The sequence below is a fragment of the Macrobrachium nipponense genome, chromosome 1 (assembly GCF_015104395.2).
Source record: "Macrobrachium nipponense isolate FS-2020 chromosome 1, ASM1510439v2, whole genome shotgun sequence".
Taxonomy (NCBI): domain Eukaryota; kingdom Metazoa; phylum Arthropoda; class Malacostraca; order Decapoda; family Palaemonidae; genus Macrobrachium; species Macrobrachium nipponense.
This window is the reverse complement of record NC_087200.1, coordinates 118395780-118413903: the sequence shown is the minus strand read 5'-3', so window position 1 is coordinate 118413903 and position 18124 is coordinate 118395780. Positions and strand designations below refer to the sequence as shown.

The 18124-nt window shown below is 43.9% G+C and overlaps 1 protein-coding gene across 1 annotated transcript in view; it reads right to left on the bottom strand.

Annotated features, from left to right (window-relative positions):
* The window catches only part of LOC135219580 (5'-3' exoribonuclease 2 homolog), a gene marked incomplete in the record, with an annotated part of 341454 nt that overhangs the window by 157774 nt on the left and 165556 nt on the right, over positions 1-18124 (bottom strand). Inside the window, 1 exon segment of the mRNA XM_064256465.1 lies at positions 9717-9911. Coding sequence (XP_064112535.1) covers positions 9717-9911 — 195 coding nt within the window.

The following is an 18124-nucleotide window of genomic DNA, read 5'->3' as shown; positions in this document are numbered from 1 at the left end:
ATTGCAAAGTACCTCAATCTACACATATACAGTAGGAGTAATAGAATTAAATTAGCAATCAGCCTATTATAGATCTGTTTGTCTCCATTAAAGTACATAAAAAAAAACAGCTGTCCATGGAAAGGCAAAGGAGCAAATGTATTTACCATTCCTTTACATAGAATTAAATGTTCTTTCTCTCTAGCTAGCTATCTCTCTAGATAACTCTTGATTTAGTGGCATTTTGAAGAAAAAATTACTAATTTTTAATCACTTTGTATTTCTCATAGCTAAAAAAGCTGAGGTCTTAACAATAGGACAAATCTTCTAGTGCCAGCTGGAAACTGGTTAAAAACAATCAAAGATAGTAAATGCATGGAATCTGTGGCTTCTGACATCTGATGCGTAGTTAAGGCAGAAGCATGTCGAGCGTGTAATGAATCCAGGAACTCGCCAGTTCCAACCAAGGACGAAACGTAAGAGGAGCGACTAGAGATGGGAAGTCAGTGTTAAGACTTCAGGTTCGTTAGCTATAAAAAATACAAATTGATTAAAAATTTGTCATTTGTTCACATGCGGAACAAACCTTCAGTCTTAACAATAGGATAAACTCATTGTTGGAGACAGGTATGAGAGTCCTGAACCGATTGGAGGTTCAGCACACCTGATCGTTCTTCTTGGAAATGAGATTGCTAAAAATACGACTTGAGCCTTTCAGATGTTAGATATGTATTTGGATACCTAACACTCAGTCCACTGGGTTCAAATACAACAAAATATGCCCAGAGTCATTGCATTCATGGAAACCCATAAGAACTACTACATATATCTGTTCAGGCAACAAACTATGTCAGCCACAAGAAATGGGTTCACCACCACTCCTCACTCCTCTTGCTGGAGATAGGAGTTTTATCTATGGAGAAGGAGATTTGGATGTTGCATGGAACATAAAAAGTGCTGTAACAGTATGGTTGCTACTCTCACCTGCATCAAGCCAGTCCCAGGGTATGATATGTCTATTCTTCAAACTGCCAGCAAGAATGAAGAAAGGAGTAAAGGGAAATGAAAGAGGCCAGTCAACCAACTCATTCCCCACTCCACATCACGTTATCCAAGACACAAACTGTCCCGCCAGAGGCACTGGATCTGGACCCCAGGAAAACGTGTCCAAGGATCTGTGGGCAACACTCTTCATGCAGAAGAAAGTGAAAGTGGTTTGAGGCAGTCATGAACCAGCAATCAAAACCTATGAACAGACACGTACTTTAAAATGCCAGAGAGGAATGTATTCCTCTGGTGTCATCCACTTCTGTATGCACCCAATTTGTGGGAGAACTTGACAATGAGGAGTCAGTTTGTCTAAACACCTTGTGTAGACAACCGAAAGTGTGTACTAGGACACCTTTCTAAACCTGGCCTGAGTTAACATGAAGTCTACGACACCTAACCTCTAGGAGAAGAGACATTCACATAACTACACAGTGCCTGAGGGGACCCTGAAGCTTTCCAACCCTTCTATGGAAGCCTAGGTCCAAAGAAATCTGCTTACAAAGTCAATTTCCTGGGAAATGATTGATGCATGGGCTCCAAGGAGGTTGTGAGAGAAAAATCAGAACCAAGAGTAAGGTTCAAAATCCAAGAGAATTCCTAAAAGGCAAAAATGAGTCGTCTTCTCCAACGAACAATTCTGGGACCATGAATAGAAGACCTCTAGCTTTTACCAAAGAGAAGAGGTCTAACATAGGTCTTTTCCAAGTAGACAGGAACATGAACACGGGAACTGTGGAAGGCCGTTTAAAATATTGATGTTCATGGGACTTCTGGACTAGATAAATATAAAACAAACCGTGGGCTTAGATGAAAAGCTGGCTTGGGGGAAGGAGACCAAAGTGAAGGTTCACTCTCCAAAGCGGTTAAAGAAAGACTGGTGCATTCATGGATTCATTGCACTCTTAGACGTACTTCCACCTCAACTGGGCATTGAATGCTAGATGGCACAGATTCCTTGCATTTACAATCTTGGACTGTTTTTAACTAGTTCCAAGCTGGTGGTGCTAGGGGATTTATCCTATTGTTAAGACCAAAGGTTTGTTCTGCATACGAACAATACCGGATACCAGGGACTTTACTGTATAAAATAGTTAACCAGACCAGTCTCAAGAATCATAGGACTCAGATGCCACGTTTTTCTAACTAAGGGAATAAAATCTTAACATGATGAGGACAAACATTCTTTGGAATAATGCAAGTTGTAAGTTGAAAATAATGAATACATAAATAGTGAACAAAACTTAAGTGGCCCATGATAAAAATAACATGACAAATGAAAAATTTTAAAATCAATTTGTATTTTTCATAGCTAACAAACCTGAGGCCTTAACAACAGGATTACTTTCCAAGCGCCAGCTGGTAACCGGTTAAAACAATCAAAGATTGTAAAGCAAGGAATCTGTGAGATCTGGCAACGCCTGCGTGTATGAAGTGATAGCTGGTCAGAGATCGCACATCAGACCTCATGACGCTTCAGTCTTTCCCCCCAACCCAGGAGTTAAAATAAAAGATAGAGAGGGGCGGCTAGAGGTGGGCAGTAAATGTTAAGACCTCAGGTTTGTCAGCTATGAAAAATACAAATTGATCTTAAAATTTGTCATTTGTTCATATGCGGAACAAACTTTCAGTCTTAACAAGTTAACCGACCTGACCACCTCTCTAGAAGAACAAGTTCTAAAGGAGGAGGAACAATGCCCGTGAGAAAATAGATATATAAGCAGATTCATTGCATTCAGGGTACCAAAGAAAATTCTGATTGTTATTTTAACAAGCCATATAGTCACAGGGGTCTGTTATTACTCCTCATGCCCCCTTGCTAGAGAGAGAGAGGAATATTTGCTACTGAATAGAGGGTTTGATTATTTCAAAAAAACATAAAGCAAAACAACTATCAGTATGACTACCTTACTCACCTGTATCAGACCAGTCCAGCACATGACATGTCTTCCTCAACTCGCCTGCAAGAGAAAGAAAGGAACAAAGAGAAAGAAAGAGACCAGCCAACTCATTCTCTCTTCCACCCAATCATTCTCGGTAAGATACAAAATTGCCTGGTGAAGGGCACTGGGTGAATTACACTTAGGCAGCCACCACAGGACCCAAGGAAAATGTGTTCAAAGACCTGTGGGCAACATCTCTTAGGTAAAATGACATGAACGTGGATTGATGCAACCAGGTACCAGCGTTCAAAATTCCATGAACAGCAAATTTTTTGTTAAATGTCATGTGTTCTAGCCTGCACAGACTCAGTGACAGAACCATCAAGAGACAAGTAAGCCTGCTTGATTGCCTCATGTATACAGAAAGAAATGGTGTTCTTGGAAACTTCTTTTCTGGACCGATCAGTGCTAACAAAAAGCCTATGACACCTAGGTCTTAGATGGCGAGTCCTTTAAAGATAGCAACGTAGGGCTCTAACAGGACATAGCAAGAGTTCTTGTGGGTCATTGTCTAAGGGATTCTGGGTCTTGGTCACGAATTCCGGGATAAACTCGAAGGTCACAGACCCCCAACCCCTGGTATGTTTCACATCATAACTTAGGCCATGAAGCTCCTCCTCTCTTCCAAGAAGCCTAGGTTAACAGGGAAAATGTCTTGAGCGTCAAAACTCTGTCTCATGATCGACACAAAGGCTCAAAGGAGCTCGAGTGAGACTTCTCAGGACAAGCGAAACATTCCATGCTTGAGTTCCCTTGGGAAACAGGTCAGCTTGAAACCCGTCAACAACAAGATCACCCAGGAAGAAGAGATGCCCACACCTTTCAGACGTAACACAAAACTTAACACTGCTCTGTACCCCCTGATAGCAGAAAAAGAAAGGCCTTTCTCATCTCTGAGGAAAATAAAAAAAAATCTGCTATATGCTGAACAGAGGTTTTGAGTGGAGAGAAACCCTGTCGATGACACCAATCAGAGTAGACTGCCCATTTTCACTGGTAAAATGCTGAAGACTTACTGAGGTAATTGGACATGCGTCCTGCTGCTGCCCACTGAGAAAAACCTCTCGCTTGGAGGAGATACTTTATAGTCGACATCTGTGAAGAGACAGGGGTTCTACTGACTGGTGAAACCTATCAACGTGAGGCTGGCAAAGAAGTTGCCGCCACTGGGGAATCTCTCTTGAAACCTGCGACACAGGGAACAGACGGTCCGGGAACCATTCTGCTTGCGGCCACACAGGAGCTATCAAAGTCATCCCGCGATTTCGAGGCCTCATTACCCAGTTCAGAACTTAATGGATCAGGCAAAACGGAGGGAAGGCGTACACCTCGAGGTTGTCCAAAGGGTGTTGGAAGGCATCCTCTGCTAGAGCAAGAGGATCTGGGACCACTAAACAATAAAACTTCCTTTCCTGTTGAAGCAAGTTGAGAAGAGGTCTAGCATAGGACTCCCCCAAACCTGAAAAAGCCTGTCCACCACAACCTGATACAGAGACCACTGCGTGCCCAGGAATTGGTTCTGACAACTAAGCCTGTTGGCGACCACATTCCTCGTCTGGAATGTATCTGGCAGAGAGCTCCACTGAGCTGTCGATCGCCCACTGGAGTAACTTGACTGTCAATGAATGGAGGTGACGAGACACCAGACCTGTTTGTTCACATAAGCAACCACCTTGGTGTTGTCCGACATCAGAACAACCAACCAAGTGACCCTATACCTTCTCCTGAAACTCTTCCAGACCCAGAAGTCTTTCAATCTCCATTGCAGAGACCGAAGATGAAGATGACCACGAGGGACCAGCTTCTCCAGAGAAACAAAATCCCCAGAAGGACCTGCCACTGGCACGCTGGCTGATCTGGTTGTGATAGGACCTTGCATGCCACTAACCGCAACTTCTCCAACCTCTGGTCCGAGAAACTCTCTCAACGCTGCTGTATCTATAACTATAACTAGATAAAGAGCTTTCTGGCTGGGAACAATATTTGACTTCTCTGGGTTTACTATTATGCCTAGCTCCTGACAAAACTGAAGAAGACGATCTCTGTCCTGCAGCAGTTTCTCCTTGGAGCTTGCTAAGAACAGCCAGTCGTCGAGGTACCTTAACAGGCGAATCCCTTAAGCATGAGCCCATGTCGAGACGAGGGCAAAGACCCTTGTGAACACCTGCGGGGACGTGGACAACCTGAAGCATAGGACTTGAACTGGTAGATCTGCTCTCCCACAGTGAAGCAAAAAAATTCCTAGACAAAGGATGAATAGGGATCTGGAAGTAAGCATCCTTAAGTCTATTAACAGCAAGAAGTTGTCATCCCTTATTATTGCCAACACTGTCCACGGTATCTCCATCTTAAACCTTGCCTTCCTGACAAAATGATTCAATGTGGAAAGGATTACCAGTCTCCAGTCGCCTGTCACTTTCAGAACCAGAAAAATCTGACTGAAAAACCCTGGAGAAGGATGCTGTACTTCTATTGCACCCTTGTTCAGCATTTTCAACACTTCCACACCCATTCAGGGAGTCATGAGCATATGTACGACTGAGAAGGGGTCTGTCCGAGAGGGGAGGAGAGAAGTTGAATGGCAGTCGATATCCCATCCACAGAACATCTACTACCCACTTCTCCACTCCTTAACTTTGCCACTTGGCCCACTGGACTCCCAGGCATCCCCCTACTCGTGGCAATGGAGAGGGAGAGGCACTCACTCTATTGATGACCCCCTCCACCCCTTCCTCTAGAGCCCCTCCCAGGTTTATGGGGGTGGGATTGAAAGGGATAGTGCTGCCTGTTAGACTTAGCCTGTGAGGGAGACTGAGATACCCTTGCAGAAGCGGAAATCTTCGAAGATTTAACAGGGAAAGATCTCACCTGACACTGAGGAGGAGGAGGAGGGTGTCAAGAACACACCTACGACTTGAATACTGCCAGATGAACTAACCTGTCTTTAGTATCCACACATCGCCGTTCAATTGTATTCTCTAAATCAGTCCTCGGGAACAGAAACTGCAAATCCAGATCCCCATTCCCGAGAGCCGACAAAGACTCAAGTCCACTGAACTCGCCACCTTGGACAGTGCTGTGTCTCTCCTGGCCAGGAGGTGGTTTGCCCACAAGTTTGCACTAAAGTGAGCCAGGTAAAAAATCGCTTTAGCACCGGACTGTAACAGTCTAGTAAGTGAGGAAGAACTCACTAAACCTGCTTCAGACCTGTCTGAAGCAATTTTGGCTATCGCAGTGGACCACAAATCAAGCCAGGAAGCTGCTGTAGTCTCCATAGCTAAGGCCTCTTGTGACCACAAGGAAGGACCTTCCGACGTAACCTACTCTAAGGTTAGACCAGGCTTAACATGGATCACATCCGGGTTAAGGTGATGAGGCATCAAATGAACTACGTGAGTTGAGTAGTACTTTCTATGTTGCAAAACAGGAGGAGAAGAAACTTGGACAATCCCTTGGAATGCAGAGCCATCTCGGTCCAACACCAAAGCATTCACACGTTGCAGAACGGACTGACCGTGCTCCAACAGGGGAAGTTCAAAAGTAGTCCTAGAATCCTGACTGGCACCCAACAAGGCCTCTATACCAGTAGGGGTGATAGAAGACTGAGCCTGCATCCTACACTCAAGATTGTTTAACTCACGAATGAGATCAACAACCTCCGCAAAGGAAGACAAAAATTCTTGAGTATCTCCCTCCTCCTGCTCCGGTGATGGCAACCAACGACATGAAGGCGGCGGCTTGGCAGCATCGTCCTCCTTTTGCAACAAAACTGATGGAGCTTCCCTATTAAGTCTAGCATCCTGGACATTATTGGTCAGAGAATAGTCTCTAAAACTCAAAGATCCTGCGACCGAAGGATCCCAAACATCATCATGCAACTACACTTGTGCATGGTCCCAGCTCGAACCGCATACAAGTTAGTGTGAAGAACCCTGTACACCATTGCCAATACAATCACATACACGTGTGTCAGGCGAAACATTTACGCATTCAAGGGAGGAATCACATACATGGCCATGAGATGAGTCGTATACACATCCGCAAGATGGCAAATTGCGCACGGTCCTGAGACAAGGAAGGAACATCGCAGAAGAGAGCTCCCAGGAGGACACAGAACATGTCCGCAGGCCAGGGAAGCCTCCCCCGTCCTGACATCAACTGCAGTCTTGTAGAGTGAAGAATCCTTAGACGCAGTTTGGACCAACTCCGTCTCTGCAACCTTCGACCTTTTAATCCTCACAAGATGAACAAGAACAGATGTAGAGGGAGTACATCCAAAATCACCAGCACGTATGTGCAAGGATGAGCCACATCCGCCTACGGAAGGTGAAAAAACACACTGTCACAAACATGTCCACGAGGAGAGACATGTCTGTGAAGAGAAGACGACGATGCATTACTCGCATGCACTGCAGACACACAGCCATGTGTTGAAGATGAAGGTGTCCTCCTTCCACAAGGTTCACTGTCAACTTCACAAACACAAATGTGCGAGGGAGAAACAAGACTGGGTGGGGCATATGACGAAGCACTCATCTCACTTGCAAGAACACAGACGTGCATGGGGGAGACACGGTCATGAGAGGCACGATGCAATGCACTACCTCCGCTCTCAGGAGACGAAACCACAGTCCTTGATCCTCCAACATCTGACACGATGGTGAGGCAGTGTTGGAGGAGAAGGAGTTAAACTCCCTTCCCTATGAGGTCTCTTAGAAGCAGGAGGTGGAGAAGATACCTTATGTTTATGATCCCTTTTCTTTGTAGCAAATGCAGAAAACTTCTCTTCCAAAACAGAGTCCAGCCTCTTGAAGAATGCTTGAAACAACACCTTGGATGGTTCAGCAAGAGAGGATTATGATGTTATAATGGGAAGAGATGACATCACAGAGACGGAAGGATGAGCGACTGCTGCATCTGACATCATAGGCTGAGCAGGAGCTGGGAGTGATGTCATAACATCTCTATGGCCAAAGCTAGTTGATGGCCTTACTGGCGGAATGATAAAGTGCGACCCAGAAAAAGTTGACAAGGTCCCACAAGGTGGCAGCACACGTGAACCAACATAGAGGAGTCCTGGAGGAGGCAAAATAGCCATGGGGGCCAAAGGGGGGGTTACATGCCTCCAAGAAGTGCGACAACTGTCCATCCAAGGAAGGTGAACCCCGCAGCCCAAGTGACGCCCAGACAGCCACCATCTTGGATGACCCCGAACTGAAACAAGGAATTAGATGGTGTAGCCTCCTCCCTCTTGGAAAGAGAAATGAAACCCAAAGGAGAGCGGGCTACATTCAACATCACATGGCCCTGTCGCATTCCCAATACTTCCACCAACGAATCAATGGAAGAAAAGGGAGGCATCCATACGAGGCGAAGAAAATCCCCCATAAGACGGAAGAGTCGAAACTCTTTGATGTTCCCTCTTCCTATGAAATACCCTCCATTGTGACTTAGGCCAAGCACAACATTCCGGGCAGGGATTCAAAATAGTGCAATAATAGGCTCTGCACCTACTGCACGTCTTATGAGGATCTGTAGACATGCCTGCCAGAAACCTTGAGCACAGAAAACCTTGCATTCCCAGGCACATGTATTGATGAGGCTGTGAAGACTCGGAGGAATCCATAATAATAGAAACAAACAAACACGCACACACACACTGAAATGAAAGATGGGCACAAAACAACTGGCTTGGAAGGAGAGGAAAAGCGAAAGCATCTACTCCCCAAGGTGGCTAAGGAAAAGACTGAATTGTCACAAGGTCCAATGCGTGGTCTCTGACCAGCTTTCACCTCGTACGTGCAGGCGTTTCCAGATCTCACTGATTCCTTACTTTACAATCTTTGATTGTTTTAGTCGGTTACCAGCTGGCACTTGGAAAGTAATCCTATTGTTAAGACTGAAGGTTTGTTCCACATATGAACAAGTCACCTTTCTAAGTTTCATCATGTGAATAATATAGAAATTGAGGATCATAATTAAATAACTCAATAACAGAAGTAGTTTAACTTTCAACTACATAGTACTTTCCAAAAACTTCAATATTATGAAGTTTATTTTCAGCACCTGAAGCATTTTCAGAGCACGATGTCAATCATAGCTTTTATGATAATTACAACAGGGTTCATGTTTTAATTTGATTTGGAGTGAAGACACCCCCCCCCCCCCCACCACATGAATATTCAGATACAAGCAAACGGGATTGCAAATTAAAATTGTGTTCAGAGCACTCCCTTTGACCCCCGCAAGTTCAAATTTTGTTTTGCCTGCCTATTTCCTCATACAGTACTGTATGTTCAGAGTGGTATTGTGTTTTAGAATGAAAAACGTACAGTACTGACTTTTTATCACACTACTGAAGTGAAATAGGCATGAAGAGTACAGTAACCAACTTACAAACGATTCAACAAACTACCAACCATCTGGAATGTAACTCATTCATAAATAGGGTGGTGTCTATACCTATAAATGTAAGGATCACCCAAATGGTGATAAATCATTCCAGCTATAAATGGTTTACCCATAAATTTCTTACTAACTTTTCAAAATAATTTTAGTGTCCCTTATTAAAAAATGGGGATCATCAAACCCATAGCAACATAATAAGAGGAAGGGGAATCCTTTATTGTAACTATCTGGAAGCTAGAAGCTAATAATGAAAAGTAACAATAAGAACCTTACAAAATGGTAAAAAGTCTATTAATAAAAACAAACTAAGAATATATAATAAAACAAGTATGTACTTACTTTAAAACCCAGCAGAGACCACGGGCATACTCATCAGCAACACGTCTTCTGAACTCTAAGTTCTCGGCAGTAACTTCAAATTTACTTTCATAATACCTATCCTTGAAACCATCTTCATAAAGTCTAACTTCATCATGATTTACCTCCTCCTCCTCTTCATCATCAACATCACTGTGACCTCGTTTAATGCCACGCCTGCAAGTATATAAAAATTAAGAGAAAAATTAAAGTGCCAGTCAGTAACAAAGTTCCCTAACGCACAAGTTATAACTAAAAACACTGTGAGCAAAAGGTTTGTAGCTCCATACTCCTGAACTTATTTAAAGAATTCAGAGAAAAAAAATGTTGCAGGGTGGTTTGAATGCATGTGGATGTGGTTAAAACAAAATTAATGCATTAATATTGATTTGTTAAGGAGACGCAGCAGAAGATTTGTTAAGAAGCAGCAGAAGGTTAAGATACTTAAAGAGATAAAAGTGAGGGACCTGGATGTGAGAGACTGGGACTGTTTTTATGGTGGCTTAGAGATGCCAAGCTATAAAAGAGGTAGTGAGTGCAAAGATGGGTTAAGTAGGCATGGTTATCTGAAGATTGTATCAGCAATATTGAGTGCCGAAGAGGAAAAAGTAACAAAACTACAATATATGGTACATGGTCCAGACATGAAAAAAGTGACTGTGAAAACAGGGAAAATATGTAGATTTCCAGGGTTTGAGAATATAAATAGGTAGTTGTGCTAAGTTATTTAAAAAAAAGGGTACTTATTATAGATTGATTAATTGATTTGTTAGTTCTTACTGGCATTGCAATGACGAGGTTATTGACGCTGTATCATTAAAAGGAACCACAAAGGAAAAGTCAATTAAAAAGCTATAAATATAAATTATAAAAAAATTTGTCAGAGAATTATAGAGAACCCAAAAACACAAAATACCCGTCCCACTACACACCCATTTAATTAATTGTAAACAAAAGTACAAACAACAGAGGCACCCCGCACACTTCCAAATTCTACCCAATTCTGTGAAATAAATAGATATTAAAAGTACTAAAACTTTACACATGGTAATAAATATTATGTTCATTGGAGGTGAACTTTATGTACATAAAAATTTAACGAAGTAAAAGACTTGAAAGCAAATGACACACTAACACATACACAATCTCAAACATCATGACCAAATAAACCTAAATTTTTTCAAGAATGCCTGCTTCTTGAAGGTAACTAAAAAGGCTATCCTCATTAAAATCTCTTCCTATAATGGCATCCAGTTTAAAATCCGATCTTCCAACTGCGTTAAAATGACGGTTCCTTACTGACATTAATTATTCATTAAAATACCATGAGTAATCCGTGCGTGGCCGATGCGTAACCTACATAATGCAGTCTCTTTCCGACAGTCTTCTAACATATAAAGCAAGGGGTTGATTACATCAGTAAGTTCTCTAATTTTATTTTTGCTCTCTATTGTCCAATAAAATTGGCAAAATGATTCTACTGTCTTTTTAACTTCAGGAATGTAGTCTGAGCAAGGAATTGCTATACTTCTTGGATTTTTTGATGTCCCTGACTTAGCCACTTCATCAGCTCATTCATTTCCAACAATGCCAGCATGTGAAGGAACCCACCAGAAGTTGACTACCTTTTGTTTTTGTTTTCATAAAAACAGCCACTCTGTTATTTCCAGTACCACAGGGTGTACTGGATTAAAAGATTTCAAAGCTTCCAAGGCACTCTTAGAATAACTAAAAATGGTAAAATGATCTCCTTCTGAGGATACAATTTTCTTAAGTGCTTTTAAAATGCTAAAAAGTTCAGCAGTAAAAATAGAAGCAGAACTTGGTAGTGCACCACAAATACATACTACCGTCATGGTATACACTCCAAACCCAATGCCTGCACTGGATTTGGAGCCATCGGTAAAGATTTGCCTCGAGTTATGTTTTTCAGCATGGCAAAGGAATTTCTGTTTAAGAATATCATCTGAACAATCTGTCTTGCAACCAGAAAACCATTTACAATATTTCACAGAGTGCAACTTCCATGGAGGGAATCTTGAAAATTTTGCTGGAATTACTTTTTCTTTTATTACATTGAGCTCCTCTAAGGAACATTTTACCCTGTACCCAAAAGGCTTTGGATATGAAGCGTATCTTTCATGAATACAAAAACTGCCTTTAAAAACAGTATTGTAGACTAAGGACTTAGGAGTTCTCTATATGCGGTACCAATATTTCAACAGGGTAAATTTCCTTATCAAATCTAGGGGCAGTTCACCTGCATCCACTAATAAACTAGATATTGGGGAGGTTCTAAAGGCTCCTGTTGCAATTCTAATTCCCCCATGGTGACCTGCATTCAAAGTATCTAATCTTCTTATAGTTGCTGATGAGTAGATTTCTGACCCATATGCCAATTTTGAAGCAACCATTGCTTTATAAACATTTAACAAGTGCTTACTATCAGCCCGCCAATTTGTATGACTTAAGACTTTCAAAACATCTAATGCCTTCATGGATTTCATTTTGAGGCTCTTGAGATGAACTTCCCATGTTAACCTGCTATCAAAGGTGAGGCCTAAAAACTTTGTTTCCTGTGCACATGCAAGTCTCTGTCCATTTAAAAACAGATCTGGGTCTCGATGAACCCCTCTGATACAGCAGAATGCATATCAACAGTTTTGGCAGAGGAAAATTTAAAACCATGCTCAGCCGCCCAACTGTTAACTTTATTCACTTAACACACTTCCCTGTGGTACTCCTTCCTCTTGTTCTTTCAAATTAGACAAAGTTCTACCAACTCTGACTTTCAAATAATGGTTTTTTAAAAGAACTTTTATAAAAAGTGGTAGTTCTCCATACAGACCAATTTCATAATTCCATGCCTCCAGGCAGTATCAAAAGCCTTTTCTAAGTCAAAGAAAACTGCCACATAATGCTGCTTGGAAGCAAATGCCTGACAAATTGCATTCTCCAAAAGTATCAATACATCTGTGCAAGAGTGCATACGGTGAAAGCATGAACATTTATAAATCGAAACATCCATAGCTAAATTTGCACTTATATAACTCGATATTTTTGGCATAGAACAGCGTCAGAGGAATATATTTTACCCTAATACCTACGTAATAACTCTCCATAAAATTTGTTAATATAATTTGCATAACCTTTATGGTCTGAACGGCATTTCTACAAATGTATGAACTCTTTAGACAACGGCGCTAGCGGCGCTGTTAACTGAAAATTGTGCCGTAAAGATACCTTTAAAATGCCTTATTTTTTTAATGAATATTTTTCATGACCACCGTAAAACCAATTTCCTACGAATCGGAGAGCCTTATTCATGGAAATGGTTGGCTTCATCTTAATGAAAGATGATGACTTCGAGACCTTAGTACTTGTAAACAAAGACCTCGGAGAAGGAGGAGCAGTAGGGCTTAAAGAGTCCCCAAACTCTTGAAGTAAGAGGGCTGCCAGCGTCTTCTAATCTGACAAGCCTGGAGCCGAGTGATCTTCCGAGTCCGAAACTTCTTCCAAATCCAATTCCATTTCGGAAGAGGATTGTTTATTTTCAATAGGAGACTGGTCTCTTGCAACATCTGCCCCACTCGCAAGAACGACGACCGCCTGTGCGGCAACTTGCGTCCCTACGAGAGATAGGTTGATCCTGCAACACGACCTTATCCTTCTCCTGGCAAGAGCGACGGCCGCCTGTGCGGCACCTTTCTCTCCTGTCAGAGGAAGGATGTCCTCTCCTATCGCATTCCACGGAGCCACCCATATCCTGACAAGGGCTAGGCTGGCGCTTCTGGCGCATCTGGCGCATTCTTCATACTCATCCGAGTAGAATCCGCAACTTTTACGTTCGATTCTTCTTTCCTTCCCTTCGTTTTCTTTATCGGAAGGAAAGAGTCCTTTTTTCTGGGAGTCTCCTTCGTAAAAACTCCTACTAAAGCGGAGAGCTGCTCCTGTACATTTAGTAGAATTTTCGCAGCAGCATTCTCTTTTTCCTTTCTCGATTCAGGTGAAGGAGGTCTAGAAGAGGAAGGGGACTCCGATTTGCATTTAGGAATTAATTTGCTTTTCTTCCTTTCACATGGAGATCCATCGGAGAAAAGCTCAGGGCTTGAATTCAAAGTTGGAGCCTTCCAACTCCTTTTTAAGGGGCGTGACAGTTCATCAGAGCTCCAGCCCCTTACATTAGGTGAAGAATCTGAAGACAAAAAACACTGTTTTAGGATGCTTTTTCGGTAGCGATCCTTGGCAGTTCGGGTCGTCACAGAATCTGTCGAGGGGACGCCTGATCGGTGGGGATTCTCCATAACCTCCGTAAGGCTTTTGGCATTCCTTCTCCTCTGGGCCTGTGAGCTTGGAAGAGGTCTAGGCCTGGGAGCGAGATGAAGCCAATCAGACGCACCCTCCACTGCACTAGGGACACTTAAATCACTATCACTGTGCTTACCTTGTAACGTTAGCATTTGACGTTCCATCCTTTGCAGTGCAGCTTTAAGATCTGCAATTTCCGTTGCTGGATTTGCAGTCTTAGTACAAGAGGAAGAAGATACAGGTTTAGGGTTAGGTGTTAATTTAATTGACTCGTTAGAACGAGACCTACTTACGCTTCTGGAGGAAGCCTTCCTAGCCCTATCCATATCCAATTTCCTTAAATAGGAATTTAAATTCTTCCATTCTTCCTCATTCAAACCTACACATTCATCACAGGTGTTAGATATTGAGCATTCATTCATTCTACACCCCTTACAAACTGTGTGAGGATCTACCAAAGCTTTCGGTAGCCTCACCATGCATCCCTCATTTACACACTGTCTTCTAACCGTAAAGCTAGAATCAGACATTATGAGAAAAATCCAAAAACCAAGTCCAAATAACAGTCCACGAAAGAGTATGCCAAACCAAAGATCCAATACGTCACCAAAATAACCGGCTTAGAAGATCAATAGCGATGAAAAAACACGAAAATCAAATCAAGAGTAACAACAACAATGTTGCTGTCACGGCCGATAGAGAAAATCTGTCTTATAAAACGGGAATGATTCCTATTCCCGCCACCAGTGGCGGGGCGGTAGATCACCTGACCTACCTGTAGTGTGTGCCGCGAAATTCGAATTTCTATCGGGGACGACGGAGTCTATAGCGAAGTATATATCTGACAGGTAAGTTGAATGCATAAAACGCCCTTTAGGTCGAAAGGGACTTCTTCATCCTCACAAACCCCGAGACCTTGTTAATCTTGGAAGATGAAAGTTGAGAGGGGGGAGAGCGAGGAGCTTCAGGATGATAAGTATCCCCGAACTCAGACTGAAGAAGGCGGGTCAAGACCTGGTAGTCTGAAGAAACGGGAGCCATCTGTTGCTCATCATCAGCCTCTACCGAAGCGTCGCTCACCTCTCCTTCCGTCACAGGTGAAGTAGGAGGAAGCAAAGCTGAGACTAGACTTTCAGGTCTAAGTTTCAAAGAGGAGCGTTGCTGCGAAGTAGAAGGAAAAGCGGACTCCTGAGCAGTAAAAGTAGAAACCGGAACACTTCTTGCCTCTTGAAGTCGCGAAGAAATTTAAAGAGAATCCTCAAAAACGCATGGGTGTCGACGAGCTTCTACATCCGCGTCCACCTGAGCGTCAGCTGGCGCGTGCCTGGCGTCCACTGGCGCATACCTGGCTTCTACTGGCGCGGGATTGGCGTCCACTGGCGCGCGCCTGGCATCCGCTGGCACGCGCTTGGGGTCCACTGGCGCACGCTTGACGTCCACTAAAGCGCGTTTGGCGTCCACTGGCGCGCTCTTGGCTTCCACTGGTGCACTCTTGGGTGTCACTGGCGCTCGCCTGGCATCCGACCGAGCATCAAGATCATGCTGCACTTGCACCGAAGCGTCCAAACAAACGTCACCTCTCGAAAGGTAGCAAGCTTACGAGCGGGTAATACCGCCTCAAGCGAAGAGCGCGAGACAACGTCTTCGCGTCCTCTAGAGAGCCGCACGAACTCTAGAAGGGGACGAAAAGGGAGAGAGAGACGAGCGAGGAGAAGGAGAGCGAGACTGTCTAGACCTCTTCACTGGCAGCCTGTCATCCTTCCTCTGACGACGTGGTTGCGTCTCTCTCTTAGAAAGAGCATCAGCAAGTTGTTGCTGCAACGAGCGAAGAATCTTCTCAGTAGGAGAAGACTTCCTTTCAGGAGAGGGGCTGATCCTGTGAGAAGGCGAGGGGACGCCTTCTTCCTTCTCACAGGAACTGCCGCTGCACGCACTCGGGAGCGACTAGGGCGCTCGAAAGAGTCATCGTCCGATGACGCTTTACTCCTCTTCTGCGGCGGGAAGGCAGCGAAGACACTGTCAGCCGAAGATCGTCGCTCGGGAGAAAATCCTGGACGTGAAGCGTCCCGATCACAAACGCTCCTTTTCAGTGGGCGTGAAACTGACTGAGAGCTCCACCCCTTACGCAGGGAGGAAGCCTCTGAAGAAGAAAAGCACTCCTTGAGGAGGCGTGCATGTGCACGCTCCTTGGCAGTCTGGGTAGCGTCATCAGAAACTGCCGAAGGCACGACAGATCGGTGGGGGTTCCCCGTAACCCTCCTTCGGCTTTCGACATGCCCTCTCCTTGAAACCTGGGAGTTCGGCAGAGGTCTAGGCCTAGAGGCGAAATGGGGCCGATCTGACGCACCCTCCACAACACAAGGGGCACTGTCACTGCACTTTGCACCTTCACCCTTGCCTTCTAAGGCGAGCACTTTCGATTCTAGATTACGAATCAATTCTAAGATTAAAGGGCATTACCCTCCACAGACACTGCTTCAGGGCCCAAAGGCAACACTACTGGGTTAGGAGTAGCAACTACAGTAGGAGGGTTAGTAGGAGAAACATTAACTTCCTGATGTTTACCTGAAAAGCTCCTGGAGGAAGACCTCCTTAACCTATCACGCTCAAGCTTTCGAAGATAGGTCTCATACGCCTTCCACTTAGAATCCGAAAGACATGCACACTCCTTGCAGCGACTCTCATACATACAATCATGCCCCCTGAAACTCTTACACAATGTATGCGGGTCTACTGATGCTTTCAGTAGCCTACCTCTGCATTCACTCTTACAGCAAAACCTGGCGCTAGCCGAACTAGACCCAGACATCTTATATTAAAGAGAAATCAAGCCAAAATCAATTAATTCCACAAATAACGTGTGCCTAGCCACCGATCCAAAGTCAAGATACCAAAAAAAATCAATAGGGGTACTTATAGTAGCCAAGTTTCCTAAATCCAAGACGGAGGTGCTGAAAACAGTTGTTTACAACACCGGCGACAGAAAAAATATGAATAGAAAATGGGAATGGTTCCTGATACCCGTCTCCCAGCGGCGGGAATGGGTACTAACCACCTGACTCCCACTGCGTGTGTCGTAAGTTTTTAAAATTCTGTCGGACTTCGGAAAATACAGCTATACAGTAGTACCCTGAGATACGAAAGATTCAACTTACGAAAATTCCAAGTTACGAAAGCAAAGACGAAAAATTTTACTGCTCTACATACGAAAAGTTTTCAAGATACGAAAGGTTTCTGAAAGTCCGAGATTCGCCCCATAACAATATTGAAACTCGCGCCGCCATCTTAGTTATCGTAGACTCGCCACCATCCTCCTGCTCTCCCATTGGTTCCTGATGCTAGCCAAGCCATGAGATCCTTCTCTCTGATTGGACAGCATCCCTCCCATCATGCATTTTCTATACATACGTACTACGTGTTGGCGTGCTTTAGCTCGGCCACTTCGCACCCGAAACTTTACTGTACGCATTCGGCATTCGTTCGCACCAACGATTTCGTTTAGTAACGTAAATTCGTTAGTGATTTCGTTGCAGTACATATTATCGTGTTGTGCGAAGACTGTATTATTACGTATTGTGTAACTTTACGTAAATTAACGTAGTCATGGGTCCCAATAAAGTTGAAATTCACGGAAAGAAGCGCATGCTGTCTCTGGAGACAAAGATGGAGATCATAAAGAAGTACGAAGCTGGTATGCGATTGAGTGTGATCGCAAAGGAATACGGCCGTAATCCGTCGACAATAGGCACAATCCTTAAACAGAAGAATGCCATCAAAGCAACTACACCATCAAAGGGCATCACTATTTTGTCCAGCAAGAGGAGCCATGTGCACGACGAGATGGAACGGCTGCTCCTCATCTGGATAAAAGACAAAGAAATCGCTGGCGATATAGTAACGGAGACGGCAATCGCTCACAAGGCCAGTGCTATTTTCGGCGATTTGATTGCGCAGGCGGAAGACGAGGGAGGGGAAGGGACTTCAGCGCCAACCCAAGAGTTCAAGGCTTCGCATGGCAGGTTCGAGAAATTCCGTAAACGGACTGGCATCCATTCGGTGGTGCGTCATGGGGAGGCTGCCAG